Source organism: Sapajus apella, unplaced genomic scaffold (genome assembly GCF_009761245.1).
Source record: "Sapajus apella isolate SASKATOON/1434 unplaced genomic scaffold, GSC_monkey_1.0 scaffold153, whole genome shotgun sequence".
In the NCBI taxonomy this organism is placed as follows: domain Eukaryota; kingdom Metazoa; phylum Chordata; class Mammalia; order Primates; family Cebidae; genus Sapajus; species Sapajus apella.
Genome location: NW_022437093.1, coordinates 52,185 through 71,532, shown reverse-complemented (window position 1 = coordinate 71,532; position 19,348 = coordinate 52,185). Strand labels below are relative to the sequence as shown.

Genomic DNA, 19,348 nt, shown 5'->3' with positions numbered 1-19,348 from the left:
CAAAATCCCTTACACTAGAAGGCCTAGCATCATAGAATCTATGGTGGTGACATTTGTTTTTGAGTGGTGACTTAACATGCCTGTATCTCAGCTCACCAAACTCCCCATGCACTTTGCCTAGATAAGGGAAATGTGACTTCTTAGAGCACTAGCATTTCTGTTTACTTTGATCTTTTGACTACAGATGAAGAATAAAAGAATTCAGTTGCTTTTTATTTCAGCCCGTGGTCTGGACATTCCTTCAATTAAGACTGTCATTAACTATGATGTGGCACGAGACATTGATACTCACACCCATAGGATTGGCCGCACAGGAAGAGCGGGTGAGAAAGGTGTAGCCTATACCCTACTCACTCCCAAGGACAGCAATTTTGCTGGTGACCTGGTCCGGAACTTGGAAGGCGCCAATCAACATGTTTCTAAGGAACTCCTAGATCTGGCAATGCAGGTGAGGGGCTGGGTTCACTTTAGATTGATCTTGGTTTAACCAAAACATTTTAGCAATCCTGGAGCAGATAACATAAAAACTTGATAGGAAAGTTGGGTTGCAGGAAGGATGTGGGATTTATGAGGTACAGATAGGAATTGTGAGATACTAAAATTCATCTGGTCTTAGCACTCTTTCAACAACATCTGTGTTGAAAAGCTCTTGCTTCCTTTGTGCTGAAATCTCTCTAATTTCTACCCCATAGGACACTTAGGAGTAAATTTAATCTGAAAGATGGTTACTATTCTCTCTACTGCTCTTCCCTCACAAAACTTTTCTTTTGGTGGGGGAGTGGAATGTGTGGTGTCTTTAAAGCAATTAATGTATAGTGCCTCTTAACTATTCCTTGCAGCCTGAGATCTCAGACCTCTGACCACACTGATTGCCTTCTTCCAGGTGTGCTCCAGTCTAAAGCTGAGTGAGGCATTCTAGCAAATCAAACCTAGAGTCATCTGAATCCATGCTGTCCCTAAATTACAAATGCGTTCAAAACACTTTCTGAGAGCAGAAACTGTTTAAGAGTTTGTCAAATGCCTAGGCCAGCTCACACAACTGGTACATCGCAGCTGCAGTGTGGCAGTGTCTGAGTTTCTGGTCCTAGGAGTAAAGGACCTGTGCTTCAAGAGAGAGAATAGAATGTTTCCTCCCCTGCTCCTGAGCACAGAGAGTCAGTCCTAAATAACCTTTTAAATGAGACACATTTTACATTTTGTCTTTGGCATTTTCGTTCATCTCTTTTTGTGCCTCAGCCGTTCTGTGCTCAGGACTTTGCCCAGGCCTGCTGCCCTACCCCTCAAGTACTTTATTTTGCTGGTAATATGTGATTGTTGGATAAAGCTTTAACCTCCCTAGAGATGTTTGCTTTTTTCTTTTTTTTGAAATGGAGTCTCACTCTCACCCAGGCTATAGTGCAGTGGCACAGTCTCAGCTTCCTACAACCTCTGACTTCCCAGTTCAAGCAGTTCTCCCGCGTCAGCTTCCCAGGTAGCTGGGATTACAGGCATGTGCCACCACGCCTGGCTAATTTTTGTAGTTTTAGTAGAGACAGGGTTTCACCATGTTGGTCAGGCTGGTGTTGACTCCTGGCCTCAAGTGATCCCACCCGCCTTGGCCTCCCAAAGTGGTGGGATTGTAGACGTGAGCCACCGCCCTGCATTCTTAAGAGAATATGAATAAATATGGTGAGTATTATTCTGGCATTCGTCAAGTTCAATGAAAACTTTTAGGCTTTGTGGGCAAATAAAATTTTCAGTTGTGTGGCTACCATCTTTTCCAGGAGTCTGTTCCTATAGTCAATTCTGATAAGCCTCACTTCACATAGTGTTTTTCCTTTGCTTCTGAACATACCAGTTCTTTAAGCTCCAAATGTTTATGGCCAATAGTATGTATAGGTGATTTGAGAAATGAAAAATAAGTCCATTTTCTTCAAGGAAGTTAGAAGTAGCCAAAGTGACACTTCTGCATTTGAAGCTTATCTGAACAACTTCCTTTCCAGGAGACCCTGAGGTAGGGAGCATTATAGGAAGCCTTAGATAAAGATCTCAGCTGTTTTTCAAATTTGGTGGATTATGTTACCAAAGAGAAGCCAATCTGTGGTTCCTGTGAACAGTTCCTCCCTTAGTGTAAATGTGCGGGCTGAAAATTAAGCAAAAAGTTCTCCCTTCCCACCTAATTTCTTCTTTGCCCTTGTCCTCTTCCTTTGGTCATTTCTCCCTCCCTGACTTAACCTTGAATTTTGTTCAATGCAGAATGCCTGGTTTCGGAAATCTCGCTTCAAAGGAGGGAAAGGAAAAAAGCTGAACATTGGTGGAGGAGGCCTAGGTTATAGGGAGCGGCCTGGCCTGGGCTCTGAGAACATGGTGAGTCCAGACTACAGTAGTTCCTTTAGGGTTGGTCCCATGTCCTGAATGTCATAAGGAATAGTCTCATGTACCCAAGAAAGCTTCAGTGAGTTCAAAACCGTGTCTAGAAGGAAATTTGTATTTAATCTGATTTGAGTCAGTGGAGCTTTAACTTTTTATTGAGGAAGCATTTTTTGTGTACTTGGCTGACAAGGCTTGCTCAGGAAATTATTCTAGATTAGCAGTGATCTCACATTGTGGTCCCTAGACCAGCAGCATATACAAACTCATCCCCAACCCCAGACCTTGCAAATCAGAAACTCTAGAGTTGGGGCCCAGGAGTCTGCTTTTACAAGCCCTTCAGCCCTGGCCTAAAAGCCTGCTGCTAGGGAAATATTGCCATAGGGTCACTGTAAAATCTAGCCATATCTTGTCAGTAAACTCAGGAATGGGTCAGGAATTTCCAAGTTGGGAGCTAGTTTTTCCTCAGAATCCATAACAAAAGTACCCTTTGCGTAGCCTTTCTTAACTACCCGTTTTCTGTCACTTTGACTTCTAAGCCAGGGAAGAAAGCTGCCAGTATACTTTTCTGGAGCATTATAGTTAAAATTTGGCATCTTTGATTCCCACATTATAGTAATAATGATGATTATGCATAATAGCTAATATTTATTGAGCACTTTTTACGTGCCAGGACCATTCCAATCAATCCGATGTTTTAGCTCAGTTAATCTTCACAACAACCGAATGGAAGTTAGTACAGATAACAACACTGAGGCCCCTAAGGTTACACTAGCAAGTGTTGAAGCTGAAATTCAGTCCCTCCATGGTCTTGATTCAGGACCTGAGCAGTCACACAATATACTATACAGGTGGCCTTTTTATCTTTAACGTAATTTTTATATAATTGGATTTGTGTATGTAAATAATACATGGTCAACTTTGGGCATAATCTGATTGCATATCTGATTAACAGGATTAATTCTTAGAATTTCTGTGTTGAGGGCATAAACATTTTTAAATGATTGTCACTGTGTCTTTTTCTCAGAAAGCATAAGTAGCTTTCTAAAAGTATCCAGTTTCATTGTAGCTCCTGCTTCAAGGTTTTCCTTATAATGAGGCCCCATCTATGGCAGTGAGCTCTTTCCTGGTTATTTGTCCATCCTCATAGATATGCTTATCTTTTTAGGACCGAGGAAATAACAATGTAATGAGCAATTATGAGGCCTACAAGCCTTCCACAGGAGCTATGGGAGATCGACTAACAGCAATGAAAGCAGCTTTCCAGGTCTGAAATAAGCATTTGATTAAACACGTTTTAAATAGTAACTTTTGGGCAGTGACAAAAGGGCCTAGTTTTCCTGGTTGTAGCTGGGTTCGTAGGCTTGTTGCTAGATTTAGGGTCTTCACACTGCTTGGATTTTGAATATAAACTTAACAGTAGCTTACCTGGAGATGCAAGTTGATCTAGAGAACCCCTTGTGCTGGTCTGCTTGAGTCCCACTCAGAGCCTGGGATTGTCGTTCTGCAGCAGGATGTGTGTTCCCTCCCTTCCCAGCAGCCTGTGGAGTTGCCCACCTCCAAGGTGCTCACTTCTGAAGCAAAATGTACTGATAGTCACACTAAGGTGAATCGATAGAATGAGTTCAAGGCAGATTTGGCTGTCAAATTTAAATTTAGACTTTGGTGTAAAATTTTAAGTTTTCAGAACTTTTTGATTCTGAATGGTAAATAAGATTGTAAGCCACAAATGTGGCAAATCATAGATGCTTTATTCTAGTCGATCAGGCTATAAAAGTACATTTCAGAACACTGAGGTCCACCTCTCCACAGAGATCCACAAGTTTTCCTTTTTAGCACAAGAACAAAAGGGACCATGCTGTGGGGACATCAGGACACTAAAGTCACAGTGCCAAGATAGCATAGTTATAGTTTCTCTAAACCTCATCATTTGCCAAGTTGTATATTCAAGTTTCTAGAACTTGCTATCTTACCTACTCCTGATGTCTCTTTTTCTTTCAGTCACAGTACAAGAGTCATTTTGTTGCAGCCAGTTTAAGTAATCAGAAGGCTGGAAGCTCTGCTGCTGGGGCAAGTGGGTGGACTAGTGCAGGGAGCTTGAATTCTGTTCCTACTAACTCAGCACAACAGGGCCATAACAGTCCTGACAGCCCCGTCACCAGTGCCAAGGGCATCCCAGGCTTTGGCAATAGTGGCAACATCAGTGGTGCCCCTGTGACCTACCCATCTGCCGGAGCCCAGGGAGTCAACAACACAGCTTCAGGGAATAACAGCCGAGAAGGGACTGGGGGTGGCAACGGGAAAAGAGAGAGATATACTGAGAACCGGGGCAGCAGCCGTCACAGTCACGGAGAGACTGGCAATCGACATGGTGACAGCCCACGTCACGGAGATGGTGGTCGCCATGGAGATGGAAACCGCCACCCAGAAAGCAGCAGTCGTCATACTGATGGCCATCGGCATGGTGAGAGCAGGCATGGAGGAAGCACAGGCCGGCATGGGGAGAACCGGGGTACAAATGACGGTCGGAATGGGGAAAGCAAGAAAGAAGCTTGTAATCGTGAGAGCAAGATGGAGCCCAAGGTGGACAGCAGCAAGATGGACAAGGCGGACAGCAAGACAGATAAGACAGCTGATGGCTTTGCTGTCCCAGAGCCACCTAAACGCAAGAAAAGTCGATGGGACAGTTAGAGGGGATGTGCTAAAGCGTGAAATCAGTTGTCCTTAATTTTTAGAAAGATTTTGGTAACTAGGTGTCTCAGGGCTGGGTTGGGGTCCAAAGGGTAAGGACCCCCTGCCCTTAGTGGAGAGCTGGAGCTTGGAGACATTACCCCTTCATCAGAAGGAATTTTCGGATGTTTTCTTGGGAAGCTGCTTTGGTCCTTGGAAGCAGTGAGAGCTGGGAAACTTCTTTTGGCTCTAGGTGAGTTGTCATGAGGGTAAGTTGAGGTTACCTTGGGAGAAAGGGCCTTATAGGGCACAAAACTCACTCTAGGTTTATATTATACATAGCTTGTATTTTTTACTAAGGTGTCACCTTATAAACATCTATAAATTGAATTCTTTTTCTTAGTTGTGTGGCCCAGCAGTCCCATTTTTAGGAGTTGGCTTCTGTACACCTAATCCATTGAATTGTTGGGAAGCAGTTTGGTAGGTTCTAGATGTTTGTGGGGAAGGGAGATGTTTGATTCTAAATGGGACTCGATGCTCAGGTCCCCAGCCAGGTTTGCATCCAGCCCTGAGACACGTAAGAAGCACCTTCCAGACCCAGGCTCTGAAGATTCCCAGAAGTCACAGGGATTGAAGGGAAAAGGTGATCCTGGTAACTGTTCCAGGATTACTCCAGGTCTGAGGTGGTGTTGCTAAATTTAAAATTAACGCAACAACAGCTTTTAAAGTGTCTTCTATTTCACTGTATTTTTTTTAACTTGCCCCAATGGTAGAAAAGTCTTTTGCCGAAATGATTTTGGTGATTTTTGTTCTATCTTGTTTATAAAAGGAAAAGAAATACACAAACTTTGACTTTTGTGACTTTGTGAAGGTTTCTTTAAGCTGTGCATTCCTTTCTGCTTGCTCTCTAGTAAATGTTTCACTATCGGGACCTGTGGATTGTTTGTCATTTCTGTCTCACTATGAATTTTGGTACATATTAAACTGGGACTTAGAATAGTGTTGCACACGTGTGTACTCAGATGTAGGGAAATACTTATTAAACTGTAAGGAGAGACATCTCTTCCATCATCCTGGTTTTATTCAGGAATAGAATGGGGGAAGGCTTAAGAGGCACACACGTCCAAGAATGGACTACATTTACATTGAGTGTGGCTCCTGGCTTAAGAGGCCTGGCCCACATGTCCAGGAATCATTGAGTGTCGCTCCAACACTGAACTTCCCTTTAATGGTTTAAAAAAGGGGTCATGGGTCTGTCAAGACAGTTCGGTGCTTTCATGGGAGACCTCCCTTCAGGCAGGCAGGAGGACATCCTCCTCTGCTTGGGACCACCATGGAAATTCTGGGCACCCTGCCTCACTGTTCTTTAGACAGCTGTGATGTGAGCAGGGGCTGGTATCAAGGGGGCCAGACTGAGCCATGCCACGCTTTTCCTCCCTAGTCCCCATGCTCTCCTGAGAGCCTGGCAGCTCTGCTCATTTCCGTTTGTGTTTTTTCTTTTGTTCCTTACGTTGCTGTGCTCTTTGGTCTTTCTTCATCCTTGAGTCCACCACCTTGAAATGACCTCTGACTCCAGCTGGCCGGCGCACTTTGCGGCCCACACCTTTTTTGGCTACAACGTAGGTGACATGGCGTTTCTCCTTGCCAAGCCCAGCCTTCTTGTAGAGACTACAGAGGGAAGAGAAAAGGTTAGAAGCTTACTTTCTACTGCACTTTTAGCCCTGTGTACCTTTGTGGTGTCCTCCCGTTACCTTCGCAGCTGTGCCACTTTCTCTCGTTCGGAGATGTCCACTGTGTTCACCACGGCTTCTGCCTTTTTCCTGGTCTGTTCCAGCTTCTTCAGCATCTACAAAGGGATCTCAGTCAGGTGATCTCTTCCCTATCCCCAGCACTAACAATCTTTGGTGGCCCATCACTTACTCTCCTTTTCTTTCTAGCCTTAGCCTCGGCAACTTTCTTGATGGGACGTGCATTGATTTCCCGCCAGCGTTTCCGGTAGTACTCCACTTCCTTCTTACCAACAGGCAACTGTCGTATCCGGTGCTGCTTTTCCTCTTGCACAAACCACTCTGGAAGCTCCCCCTCATCCTCATTAAATGTGTACCTGAGGGGAAAGGACATCAGCCCAATACCCAACGCTCCAGGCTTTCTAAAGAAGAAATTACCTGGTTGTGGTGAAATTAGCTGGGCATGGTGGCTCATGCCTGTAATCTCAGCACTTTGGAAAGCCGAGGTGGGTGGATCACCTGAGGTCAGGGGTTCAAGACCAGCCTGGCCAACATGGTGAAACCCTGTCTCCACTAAAAATACAAAAAAATTAGCCATGCATGGTGGTGAGCGCCTGTAGTCCCAGGTACCTGGGAGGCTGAGGCAGGAGAATCGCTTGAACTGGGAGGCAGAGGTTGCAGTGAGCTGAGATGGGGCCATGGCACTCCAGCCTGGGTGACAGAGCAAGACTCTGTCTCAGAAAAAAGAAACTACCCATTTACCAACCAGACCCTGGGTCACTCTTGATGAGTTTCTGGCCCTTTACCGGTTGAAGGAGTTATCTATGAGGTCTCTCTTGGCCTTTTTGGAAGAGGCAATAACAGCGCCTAGAGCAAGTCCTTCAGGGTCTAGTATCCGGTGTTTCACTAAAGAGGGAAGGAGAAAGATCAAAGCTCGATTCCCAATATTGAGACTTCAGTGGTCTCTCATTCCATGATATACAGAGCTCACCTGGGTCCTCAATCGGCACGATCTCAAACCCGTCATCATCTGACTTAGGCCCACGGCTTCGCTTCTTACCATGGAGGGGTTCCCAGCTGTGAAGAGAGGAGGACTCTGAGTGATGCCACCATTCTCCCTACTACTGAGACCGCACTCCCACAGAATTTGCAAAAATCCTGCCAGCCAGACTGTATCCAAGACCAGTCGAATCAGGATCATCAGTATAGTATTTTTAACTCTCCCCATCTGGAGCTAAGATTGAGAACCCCCAATTTAGAGAAATGGTTCAAGCCACTGCTTCCTATTACTTCTCTCATCAGCTGCAACCACTCACCTCTCTTCATCCTCACTGCTACTACTGTTATCACTGTCTGAGCTGCCATCCTTTTCTTCCCCTTCAGGGCCAGTGGCAGCTTCTGTCCCTGAAGAAGCCTCTGTTCTGTTAGGGGTTTCATCCTGGCACATGGGAGACATTCTCTCAATCTTCAAGCTGGAAGGTGGTGTCAGTGGCTGTGGCTGCTGCTGTCCCTTCCACCGGCTTTTGAACAACAGCTGGGCCTGGCTGATCTCCAGGGCCTCGTCGGCATCGTCCTCAATCCCAGCAAAGCTGCCCTGTGATGGGAGAATGTCAGCTGCCCTTCTCCAAGGGAAGGCTGACCTCCCATCAGTCTTGCCTCCAGCCTCTTCTTACCTTTGAGAACCACAGGTTGGCTTGTTCTTCCTGCAGTACTGCCTTTTCCTCCAGTGGTACCAGCAGCGGATTCTCATTTTCCTCCTCTTGATCATCTTCCGCTTCAGCAAATCGCACACTGTAGATCCAAAGGAAAGTAGGAGGGGGCTCAGGGACCCAGAGTGCCTGGAGCCCTTGCTCCCTTACTTGGGCTCTGGCAGTACCCACCCAATGCTGCCTCAGAGTGGCAGCATTCCCTCTGGCACACACACATACCCCTTACCCCTTTCCGTCCCTTTGACGCCGATGTTCCCTGACTCCTGCCAGCTCCTCTGGATCCAGGTCACTATCCAGAGATGTGTCGTCACTATCGTCCTCAACATCTGACACACAGATGTCATCCCTTGGCAGATTGGACAGAAATGTGTCTGCTGCACTCATGTCCCCTTGTGTTACTTCCTCTAATAACTGAAGTGTAACAGAAACAAAGAGGTAAAGAAAACATACTGTTTTTTTCTGTGTCCCTCACCTCAGTCTATGCTCAGCAACACTAGAAAGAACACTGGCAAATCCATTATCTCCTTTCACAGACGGGAAAGCTCAGACCCAGGGTAGTGAATGGCCTGTTACAACATCCTGTTCTAGGCGGGGTTACTCATCTCTCCCACTCAGCTGTCTTGTCTCAGTAATAGCACAAATAGATCTTAACGTATTCTACAACACTGGTTTTCTTTTAAAAATTACTCTCAGATGGCATCTCAGTCACCTCCTGAGAAGACCATCTACACAATTTGTTTCCACTAAGTAAAAGGGGCCCAGCCAGCATACATTCAACAGAACTGTTCCACTTAAACCAACTGTCAGAATCTTTTATTTTCCTCATGGCAAAGATACTAGGCTTGGTATGGTGGCTTACACCTGTAATCCCAGCACTTTGGGAGGCTGAGGCAGGAGGACTGCTTGATGCCAGGAGTTTGAGGGTACAGTGAGTCACGATGGCACCACCGCACTCCAGCCTGGGTGACAAAGCAAGACCCTGTCTCAATAGAAAAACCCCAACTACTGTTTCTTGAGTGTTTATCACATAGGAGGGATTACAACTGACCATCTTTATTCCTTACAAAAACTCTAGTAGGTAGGTTCTATTATTGTTTTACAGATGAGGAAACTGAGGCAGCAAGGATAAGTGATAGTTCAGTCACTTTACACAGCTCCAGGTGGTAGAACTGGGAAGGAAACCTGAGCCTGTGTGTGCTCTAGGCCCACCATGCTTTACTGCCTCCTGTCCAACAAAGATGACCTGATTATGACACTCCCTCACAAAAGCCACAAAAGTTCATTTTGCCTGTGACCCTGATTTTGTCAGGAAAAACATGTTCTTCAGTATTCAGTGGAAGAAGCCTAATGCATGTGCTCATTTGGTCTCAATGAACTCAAGAATGCTGCTCCCCTCTGATGGAGACCCTCTATTCATCTGTGTTTCTAACTCAAGTAACCTGGCCGCATCAACTATAACCTAAGTTCTTTTCTGATGTTCTGGTTCTACAACAATAAATGCAGTACACTCATCTATCTTCCTAACTTCATCCTTTAAGGTTTGTGGCCTTAGACTCACCAAGGCATCTTGTGGTGAAGACAGCAACCACAGCCCATTGTTCGGGAACTTAAAAAGACATTCAACACCCCCCACCCTCCAAACTCCCACATAGATCTTCTGTCTCCTAAACCTGCAACCCCAATGCCGCCTCACCTGATGACCCCGGATGGTGTGCAGGGAGAACATGCCAGTCTCCCCCTCATCTGCGATGGAAACCCCAGGCAGATCCATCTTCAGCTCCACACGCTCCCGCTGCTTTCTCTGCTCACGCAACAGCTTCTTTTTCTTCCTGAGGGAGTAGATTGAAAGAGTAAATGTGCCCAGCTCTGAAGAGTTTCTATCCATGCCTTGCATTTTCTTTTCCCATTGTCACACGGAGGATCCCTGCATTGGGAGACTCCATGCTTCACCCCAGCTCCTCTCACCTCTTTAATTCCGCCACCTCCTGGGCCTTTATTTCGGCCAGGGTACGGTTCAGTTGTTCTTCCTCCTCCTCCTCCTTAGAGGGCTGCTTTGTGGTCCCAGCTGTTGAGTCCTCCTCATCACCTTCATCTTCCTCTCCAGAGCTGAGGCTGGCAAAACAGTCCAAGGAGTTCAGTTATTTTCCTGACTTTCCCTCAACACCCCACCAACACCTGCCTGGCTGAGTTCCCTACTCACCTGATGTCCAGTGCCTTTGCTTGTTCTTTCAGCTTCTTGGCCACATACCGCCGAAGTTTTGTTCTCCAGTTTAGTAGCGACCTGCCCCAGAAATACTATTACTGGTCTTGCCATCTCCCTCTTTCTCCCTGCCCGCTTCTGTTTTAGACTCACTAACCAAATTTCAGGCTTTGGCTACATAAATCAAAAGGCTCAGGCCCTTACCCCAAACCTTTAGCACAGCAACATCCTCTTCCCAGAGATCCAACATCATGGCCTTTCCCTGCCTCCAGGGCTCCTGGCCCCCATGCCCACCCCACTGCATACCTGAGTTCCTTGCGCCCCAACACTCTGATGTCCTGACAGCACACCCGTATATCCTCAGTGGTGGCTGGATGCTGTGCCAACTCTTCATCATCTACCATGATCTGTTTGGGAGAAGGGAAAGGAGATTCTCAGGCCATGTTTCCAGGGTTACCTCATGTCCCTCAAGGCTGGAGACTCACTTCGCTGGCCTTGGAGAGGAAGTCAACAGGGTTGGCAGCTCGGAGGAAGTCAGTGACTGAGGTACGGTGATAGAGAGTGAGGTCACCCTCAGCATAGCCTTCGGCCTTAGGGAGAAAAATAGAGAAGGTTGGGCAGTCCCTTCTAGGGTATGAGGCCCAACCTCCCCAGAGTTCCAGGACCCAATGGTAACCGCATTCCCCAAAACACACCTTTGGCTTCTTCTTAGTTACCAATTCAGTAACGGTCTTAGCCTGAACTTCAACCTCCTTGAAGGCGAATTTGGGGTCAAAGAATTTACTGTCAACCTTGTCAGGGGCCAGGAATCCTAAAAATGACAGGATATGTTACAACTATGCTTTGGGAATAGGAAGGCTGGACCAAGAGAAAGGAAGTGATGCCCACCTTGGCAGACCACAAAGATCTCTGCAGATTCATGGCGAGACGCTTGGGGCTTGGTGGCCTGGACACGGCGGAACAGCTGCTGAAAGATCCATAGCAGAGGCTGATAGTCACGGGAACGGAAAACCTTTGTGATGAAGCAGCCACCACAGGCCAAAAAGTCACAAGCCAAACGCAGAGCCATCAGTGTCAAATGGGCTGTAGGACAGAGACAGCTGAGGCATTCTGCAGCCCAAGAGGGCATGTGCACACCTCCACCATCACCTGATCTCCAAGTGCCACACTCCCTGTACCTTGTGAGTAAGCATCATGGACCCAGCTAGCCCCAATGTTGGGGGCCCCATCATTTAGCACAACATCAACCTTCCAGGTCTTCAGCTCCTTCCTCAGGGCCTAAAGAGAAGAAAAGGAACTATGGAAACAGAAACAGAAACACGGTAATAGGCCTAATTCAGCCATTTGTCCATCCAGTCATTCGTTGAGTGCCCATCATGGGCCAAAGGCTCTTCCAGGCACAGAAAATAACAAACAAAAATATTACGTTTCTACCTTCATGGAGCGTACAGTCTAACAGTGAGTTCACAGGAAAAGACTTCACTAAAGATCTCTGTCTTTCTCCCAATTCCAAACACCTTCATCCCTCACTCTAAATAAAGGCTGGAGTGGACACTATGGAAACCATGGGTCTTGTCATACAGATGTCAGGCAGGAACGTGCTCAAAACATGGAACATCCTCTAAACTCTAGAGGATTCTGGGGATGTGGATGTTTGCATATAAATGGGAATGGAAGAGAGACTCCTATTACCTGCCTACAGCGTTCAGTTGTGATGTCCTCCTGGAGAGTCACCACATTGGGGAGAGGCTTGATTGGAACCAGGTCCACTCCTGGAAGAAATCAGGTCAGAGTATTCTAAAGGGTTGCCTCAAACAGGGAGAAGAGAAATACATGACAAAGTACCTCATACACCCATCCCTTAAAACACGGAGGAGAGCTGTCCTCACTCACCCACAATAAGGCTGGATACAGGCATAAACTTGGCAGCTACCTGCAGCCTATAAAAGGAATAGAGATTTTAAAACCTAGAGCTCACCCTTTCCCTCTCTTGGCAACTGACCTCTCATCCCTGGTGTTAACGTGCACTGGCCAGGGCATGTCATATGCACGTACTCCAAGCCTTTTGTCTGCAATCAAGAAAGGAAACGGTCCCCAAAGTTTAGGAGGTACCTATGCTCTGGGCTGTAGAGAAATCTGAGGCTGGAATTACTGTATTCCGGGAGGGGAATCCCGAATCCCGTCCTCCCGCAATGAAACTGGAATCCATCCCGGCTCTGAACCCAGAGAGCTGCCACTTGTGGTGAGTGTTACGTACCATCCCCCTGGCGCAGCACACAGATCCAGCAAGGCTCGTGCTTTCTGCAGGAACTGAAAGCGGCGATTGAGCTGGATCAGCTTGAAAGCAGATCGGGAACGGTAACCTGGACAAAACAACCAAGTGCCTAGAGGGCTTCACCAGCAGGATTTCTACCGCCTTGTAAACCACCACCCGTTCTGCAGGAGAGGAACCCAATGGTCGGAAACTGGAGGCGAACCGGGCAGAGATCGCTCGCTCGCTCGCTCGCTTGCCCGCAGACTGAGCGAATCCGAATCCAGACTCACCCGTCTCCTTCGCCAAGTGATAAAACTTGTCCCGTCGGCTCTTGCCAACTTTGCCCTTCTTGCCCATGGTAGAATGGGGGAGTAATGCTCAATCTGAGGAGAAAGCAGAAGTTGGGAACGTCTCTTTCCGGAGCACCAGATTCTACTTCCAGTTTCCCACTTTCCGCAGCAATTCCACCTCGCGCCCGGCTCTACACACTCCACGTAGATAGCCAGCGCTGCTTTCTCCACACTTGAAGCTGCACATGTGCGCAGCAAACGTACTTCCGCTTCCGTTTGCGTCCCCTGCGTCCCTGGTGCAAGGTTTTCCGCCATTTTGCGTGTGGCCATAGATTTTTCTCGGTACTCTGTCCTCGGGTTTTGTAAGTTGAAAGTTGGGACCAGGGAGGCATATTACAGCACTATAAACATAGTTTCTACGAGGCAACACTGAGGCGTTCTACTCCCTCTTCATCCTTTTCCAAAGCCCATGAACTCGAGTAGCCGCCCCTCCCATCATGGTGCCCTTAGTTAGTGCGGATTCGCCGCACACTCCGCCCATTGACCCGGAACTTTTGTCTGCCTAGTCGTCAGGTCCCAAGGCTTGTCTTCCGCGCCTGCGCTCCAAGACGGCTCGGATGCCGGCGGTCTCTGCTGAAGAGAGAAGATGGCGCTTGACGGGCCAGAGCAGGTATGGCGGCTGCAGTGGCGGCCCGGCGGGTTACGGGGCTGTGTGAGGAGCGGGTGTGATCTGGGTGGAGAGCGGGCCGGCGTAGGAGGGTCGGGTGGGTCGAAGGTGGCTGGACCAGTCCAGGCTGGACGCTGCCTGCGACCGGATCTGCTGTGTCAGCGCCGCCCTCGGTGAGTCAGGGCAAAGCTGAAGAGGAGACACGGTAGAAGTGGAGTGAGTGAGGGGAGCAATGGGCGCGGGAACCGCCGGCCCGCGGGTCGCAGGAGATCGGACGCCCGTCCTTCGGCTCCATTTCGCTGGCTCCGTCGGCAGTAATGACAACTCGGGCTTGTAGAGCGCTTGACGCAGTGCAAAGCGCTCCCGTGTATATCATATCGCCCCTCGGTCCTCCTAAAAGTCTTACGAGGTAGGCGGCGTTCCCATTCTTTTATTTTAATCATGAGAAAATGGAGGGTTCCAAGGGAGGGAGGGATTAGAACCCAGATCCCGAGCCTCCGAAGTCCAAACTTTTTTACTACGCAAAGCTGCCTGGTGTCAAGCCTAATTTAAAGTGCCCTGCAAGTGGCTTTACCCCCTCGGACGTTTAGCCTGTCGTTTAAGACTCACTTTGTGTCTTCAGATGGAGCTGGAGGAGGGGAAGGCAGGCAGCGGACTCCGCCAATATTATCTGTCCAAGATTGAAGAACTCCAGGTGAGGACAGACTCCAGCGGGAGCTAGGAGAGGGGTTGGGAGGGATGGCAGCTGACTTCCACAAATCTAATTCCTCTGGGAGTGCAGTGGAAGAAGCTGCTGCTTCTCCTTTCTTGAAAGTTTGTTTCTTAGTGGGGTGTGTATGTCAGAAGTAAGCAATCTCTTGTTCTCCTCAAGTCCCACCCCTTTGAGGGTCCTGGTGTTCACAGTTTGTTCCACGTCTTCAACAGTCAAATCTTAACAGAAAAGGTACCTCTAGCCAAAGGTCAACCCTTTTGGAAGAAGCCCGAATGTGTTTCCTTAGAAAAGGGAACACACAGGCTCAGGAGATAAGATTTATCACGAAGAGGTTGGGTCAGGGTGAATGAAGTGAGAATGTGAGGAAAGGCATCATTGAGACGTCTGAACAATGCTCATTCCATGGAGACTGAATGAAAGAAACGGGGCAACCCAGAGCTCTAGCCTAAAGCACTGAACCATAGATAAAGGACAGTTTATGTTGTTAATCCACTGTTAATGTTGTCAGTAAGGCTTCCAGGAGTAAGGTGGTGTGGCTTCCAGTAGTAAGCCTTACTGCATAATACTTGCAGGTATTATGTTTAGTTTACCATTTTTGAATGCTTTTTCATGTGTTTTTATTTGTTCACCTCAGTAGTCCTGAAAAGAAGCAGGGCAGCTAATGCGATACCCACATGCCATTTGGTAATAGATCTAGATTTTTAAATACGGCTTGCCTTAGCTTTACCTTGCTTTTGATTTGACAGCAGCTGGGCTAGAACTCAGGCTTCTCACCTAAAGATCTTTCCCCTAGGTGATGTTGCCTTCCCGCAAGAAATTCCCTGTTACAGGAGCCAGCTGTAATTTTTCTCCATTAGATTCTGTTATTCCTGAACCAGTATTGGACAACATAAACAGTGGGCTGCTAGTGTTATAGTGTTATATTACAGTGTTACAGTGGGCTGTTAGTATTTTAACTTTGGACAAGTCCATGGATTTTCAATTTCACCCTAACCCCAATTGACTGTTTATGTTGTCAGTAAGGCTACCAGTAGTAAGGTATGGCTTTCAGTGGTAAGCCTTACTGACAACATAAACAGTAGGCTATTAGTGTTAAGTGTGGTGTTATAGTGTTACAGTAGCGATTAGTAGTTTAATTTGGGACAAGTCCATGGATTTTCAATTTCGCCCTAACCTCCTGCGTTGTTCAGGGGTCAGCTGTAATGTAAATTGGGTGGGGGAAAGCCACAAGGAAGAATTCTGAATTCCAAGTGCATTTGCAGGTATTATGTTTAGATAATCTTTTTTTTTTTTTTTTTTTCCTGAGCCAGAGTTCCACTCTTGTTACCCAGGCTGGAGTGCAATGGCGCGATCTTGGCTCACCGCAACCTCCGCCTCCTGGGTTCAAGCAATTCTTCTGCCTCAGCCTCTCGAGTAGCTGGACTACAGGCACACACCACCACACCCAGCTAATTTTTGTATTTTTAGTGGAGACAGGGTTTCACCATGTTGACCAGGATGGTCTCGATCTCTTCACCTTGTGATCCACCCGCCTCGGCCTCCCAAAGTGCTGGGATTATAGGCATAAGCCACTGCGCCCGGCCTAGTTAATCATTTTTATTCGTTCACCTCAGTAGTTCTGAAAAGCAGCAGGGCAGCTGATACTATACCCGTGAGCCGTTTGGTAACAGATGTAGATTTTTAAAAATAGCTTGCCTTAGCTTTACTTTGCTTTTGATTTGATAGTAGCTGGGCTAGAACTCAGGTGAGTTCACCTGACGATCTTTCCACCAGGTGATGTTGCCTTCGCGTAAGGAATTCAGTGTTACATGAGCCAGCTGTAACTTTTCTCCATTAGATTCTCTTATTCCCGGACCAGTAGTGGACAAGCAGCCTTCTTTGATGGCTGCCCTAGGCTCCAGAGGGGCTCGTGGAGGACAGGACAGGGTCATTAGGAACACACTGGAGAATCTGAAACAACATGCAGGTGTCCTGTGCCCTTCCCTCAGCTCGTTCCGACCTGTGAGGTCTTGGCCAAGATCCTACCTCCTCCCGTCTCCTGCCCTTGAGTAATGAAATTTGTCTCTTGTCCATTACAGCTGATTGTGAATGATAAGAGCCAAAACCTCCGGAGGCTGCAGGCACAGAGGAATGAACTAAATGCTAAAGGTGAGTGAAGAAAGATGTGAAGCTGCATGTGGGCAGTTTGAGCTCTGTCCTAACCTCCCTGCACTGTATTCATAGCAGTGCTGTTTTCTCCATTGTCATCTAGTAGTTTCACGTGTATCTCTCTTTCCTGAGCTCCATTGTAACCTCTTTAAAGACAAGAATTTTGGCTGGGTGCGGTGGTTCATGCCTGTAATCCCAGCACTTTGGGAGGCTTAGGTGGGTGGATTACAAGGTCTGGAGTTCAAGACCAGCCTGGCCAATATGGTGAAACCCCGTCTCTACCAAAAATACAAAAACTAGCTGGGCATGGTGGTGTGCCCAGCTAATTTTTTGAGACTCTGTCTCAAGGAAAAAAAAAAAAAAAAAAAAGGACACAAATTTTGACCTTTGGCCTTCCTTTAATAACTTGAGTGGTACTTAGCTCATGCATGTAGAATTGGATCCTGGGAGCTCCCAAGGAGTAGCTAGGTGATCACCATGTCTGTTTGCCATCTAGTTCGCCTATTGCGGGAGGAGCTACAGCTGCTGCAGGAGCAGGGCTCCTATGTGGGGGAAGTAGTCCGGGCCATGGATAAGAAGAAAGTGTTGGTCAAGGTAAAAGCAGCATGACCCAGGGACCAGCCCAGTCTCTGCTGCATTCCCACCTCTTTGTGTGTAGCCTTGGGAGACAGGGTTCTGTGTTCTGTCAAGATATTGTGGGATTCTCATAGGTCTTCCTGAGTAGGGTTAGTGATTTGGTGGCTGTCAGAAGGTCATGGGCCCTTGTTTCTTTAGGTACATCCTGAGGGCAAATTTGTTGTAGACGTGGACAAAAACATCGACATCAATGACGTGAGTGTAGCAGGTGAGGGGGTGGAGGGGGTAGTGGGGTCAGCTCTTACTGCACCACTTGTGAAACTTGCCCCCTTCACCCAGGTGACACCCAATTGCCGGGTGGCTCTAAGAAATGACAGCTACACTCTACACAAGATCCTGCCCAATAAGGTGGACCCATTGGTATCATTGATGATGGTGGAAAAAGTGCCAGATTCGACTTATGAGATGATTGGTGGACTGGACAAACAGATCAAGGAGATCAAAGAAGTGATCGAGCTGCCTGTTAAGCATCCCGAGCTCTTCGAAGCACTGGGCATTGCTCAGCCCAAGGTGAGTAGCAGGGCTTCTCTGGGAGGGCCAAGCTGTACTTACTACCTTACTACTCCTATCCTAGCCAGCCTGGCTTAGGCTGGCCTTTCCCCTGAAAAGAATGGCTGGGGAAGTGTTCCTAGGGTGGTGGTTCGGATATAAGCTCCAGAATGGACCTTGATTTTTTTTTTTGGTATCCCTAACCTATAGCAAGGGACCCAACACTCGGTAATGTTCACTGAATGAAATGAGGTAGCTTTCTGCCCTGACTTTTGCTGTTCCCCTCTAGGGAGTGCTGCTATATGGACCTCCAGGCACTGGGAAGACACTGTTGGCCCGGGCTGTGGCTCATCATACAGACTGTACCTTTATTCGTGTCTCTGGCTCTGAATTGGTACAGAAATTCATTGGGGAAGGTAACCATGCCTAGGAACGTGAGAAGCAAGAGGTTAGGGGGTTAGGGAGGTAATAAGCTCCCTAACATCAGCTTGACCTCCACACAGGGGCAAGAATGGTGAGGGAGCTGTTTGTCATGGCACGGGAACATGCTCCATCTATCATCTTCATGGATGAAATCGACTCCATCGGCTCCTCACGGCTGGAGGGGGGTTCTGGAGGGGACAGTGAAGTGCAGCGTACAATGCTGGAGTTGCTCAACCAGCTGGATGGCTTTGAGGCCACCAAAAACATCAAGGTAAGGTGGTAGCAGCCTTGGAACAGGCCCAGAGAAGGCCTGAGTGCCATGCAGGCTGAGGAAGAGCTTAGCTGACCCTACCTGCTTTCTCTGCTCAGGTTATCATGGCTACTAATAGGATTGATATCCTGGACTCTGCGCTGCTTCGCCCAGGGCGCATTGACAGAAAAATTGAATTTCCACCCCCCAATGAAGAGGTTTGTAATGGGCACTGCACAAAGTGGCTCTGGCTATGGGGCTGGGCTGTGGGGCTCAGTCCTTAAACTCACCCGTCTCCAGGCTCGGCTGGACATTCTGAAGATTCATTCTCGGAAAATGAACCTGACTCGGGGGATCAACCTGAGAAAAATTGCTGAGCTCATGCCAGGAGCATCAGGAGCTGAAGTGAAGGTAACTGAAGTACCCACCGAAAACAGGGCAGAGGCAGGAAGCTCTGGGCTTAAGGGCCACAGATGAGGGGCACAACAGTGGGGCCTCAACTTCCTTGTCCCGTTCAGGGTGTGTGCACAGAAGCTGGCATGTATGCCCTGCGAGAACGGCGAGTCCATGTTACTCAGGAGGACTTCGAGATGGCAGTAGCCAAGGTACAGGCCTCCATCTTTGTGACTGTGTGGTGGCTCTGGAGCAGTGAGCTAGGGTGTGTGTGCGTTCATAACTTTAAGGTTCATTCTCTCTCTCCACCCCTAGGTCATGCAGAAAGACAGTGAGAAAAACATGTCCATCAAGAAATTATGGAAGTGAGGGAACAGCCTTTGTGTGGATCCTCCAATAAAGCTCTGTAGGCCCAGTCCTCTAGGACTCCA

The 19,348-nt window shown here is 47.7% G+C and overlaps 3 protein-coding genes across 9 annotated transcripts in view; 2 read left to right on the top strand and 1 right to left on the bottom strand.

The window, feature by feature from the left end:
• The window catches only part of DDX42 (DEAD-box helicase 42), a 44,792-nt gene extending 38,842 nt beyond the window's left edge, over window positions 1-5,950 (top strand). For 3 of the 4 annotated variants that reach the window (XM_032266006.1, XM_032266007.1, XM_032266004.1), the window contains 4 exons: window positions 222-448; window positions 2,236-2,346; window positions 3,518-3,616; window positions 4,351-5,950. In XM_032266006.1, coding sequence (XP_032121897.1) covers window positions 222-448; window positions 2,236-2,346; window positions 3,518-3,616; window positions 4,351-5,040 — 1,127 coding nt within the window. In that variant the 3' untranslated portion in view covers window positions 5,041-5,950. The remainder of the gene's footprint in view (window positions 1-221; window positions 449-2,235; window positions 2,347-3,517; window positions 3,617-4,350) is intronic. The other variant, XM_032266008.1, reaches the window with a different exon arrangement.
• A 130-nt stretch (window positions 5,951-6,080) lies between these two features.
• FTSJ3 (FtsJ RNA 2'-O-methyltransferase 3) lies at window positions 6,081-13,422 on the bottom strand. 2 transcript variants are annotated; one of them, XM_032266010.1, is made up of 21 exons: window positions 13,378-13,396; window positions 13,200-13,292; window positions 12,913-13,018; window positions 12,549-12,595; window positions 12,348-12,427; window positions 11,834-11,933; window positions 11,544-11,738; window positions 11,351-11,466; window positions 11,141-11,245; window positions 10,962-11,062; window positions 10,656-10,736; window positions 10,421-10,567; window positions 10,149-10,284; window positions 8,682-8,866; window positions 8,420-8,537; window positions 8,063-8,340; window positions 7,738-7,823; window positions 7,553-7,652; window positions 6,940-7,123; window positions 6,771-6,865; window positions 6,081-6,687 (listed from the first exon to the last, which is right to left on the bottom strand). In XM_032266010.1, exons 2-21 carry the CDS (start codon window positions 13,264-13,266, stop codon window positions 6,495-6,497), a joined length of 2,520 nt encoding a protein of 839 aa, XP_032121901.1. In that variant the 5' UTR covers window positions 13,267-13,292; window positions 13,378-13,396; the 3' UTR covers window positions 6,081-6,494. The 2 variants fall into 2 exon arrangements, with proteins under 2 accessions (XP_032121901.1, XP_032121900.1); XM_032266009.1 differs by having other exon boundaries at window positions 13,200-13,422.
• A 120-nt stretch (window positions 13,423-13,542) lies between these two features.
• On the top strand, window positions 13,543-19,335 carry PSMC5 (proteasome 26S subunit, ATPase 5). 3 transcript variants are annotated; one of them, XM_032266037.1, is made up of 12 exons: window positions 13,543-13,869; window positions 14,489-14,560; window positions 16,657-16,726; window positions 17,223-17,320; window positions 17,501-17,557; window positions 17,642-17,872; window positions 18,141-18,267; window positions 18,355-18,545; window positions 18,644-18,742; window positions 18,825-18,935; window positions 19,043-19,129; window positions 19,233-19,335. In XM_032266037.1, exons 1-12 carry the CDS (start codon window positions 13,846-13,848, stop codon window positions 19,284-19,286), a joined length of 1,221 nt encoding a protein of 406 aa, XP_032121928.1. In that variant the 5' UTR covers window positions 13,543-13,845; the 3' UTR covers window positions 19,287-19,335. The 3 variants fall into 3 exon arrangements, with proteins under 3 accessions (XP_032121928.1, XP_032121930.1, XP_032121929.1); XM_032266038.1 differs by having other exon boundaries at window positions 13,803-14,275; XM_032266039.1 differs by lacking the exon at window positions 14,489-14,560 and having other exon boundaries at window positions 13,774-13,869.
• The last annotated feature ends 13 nt before the right edge of the window (window positions 19,336-19,348 follow it).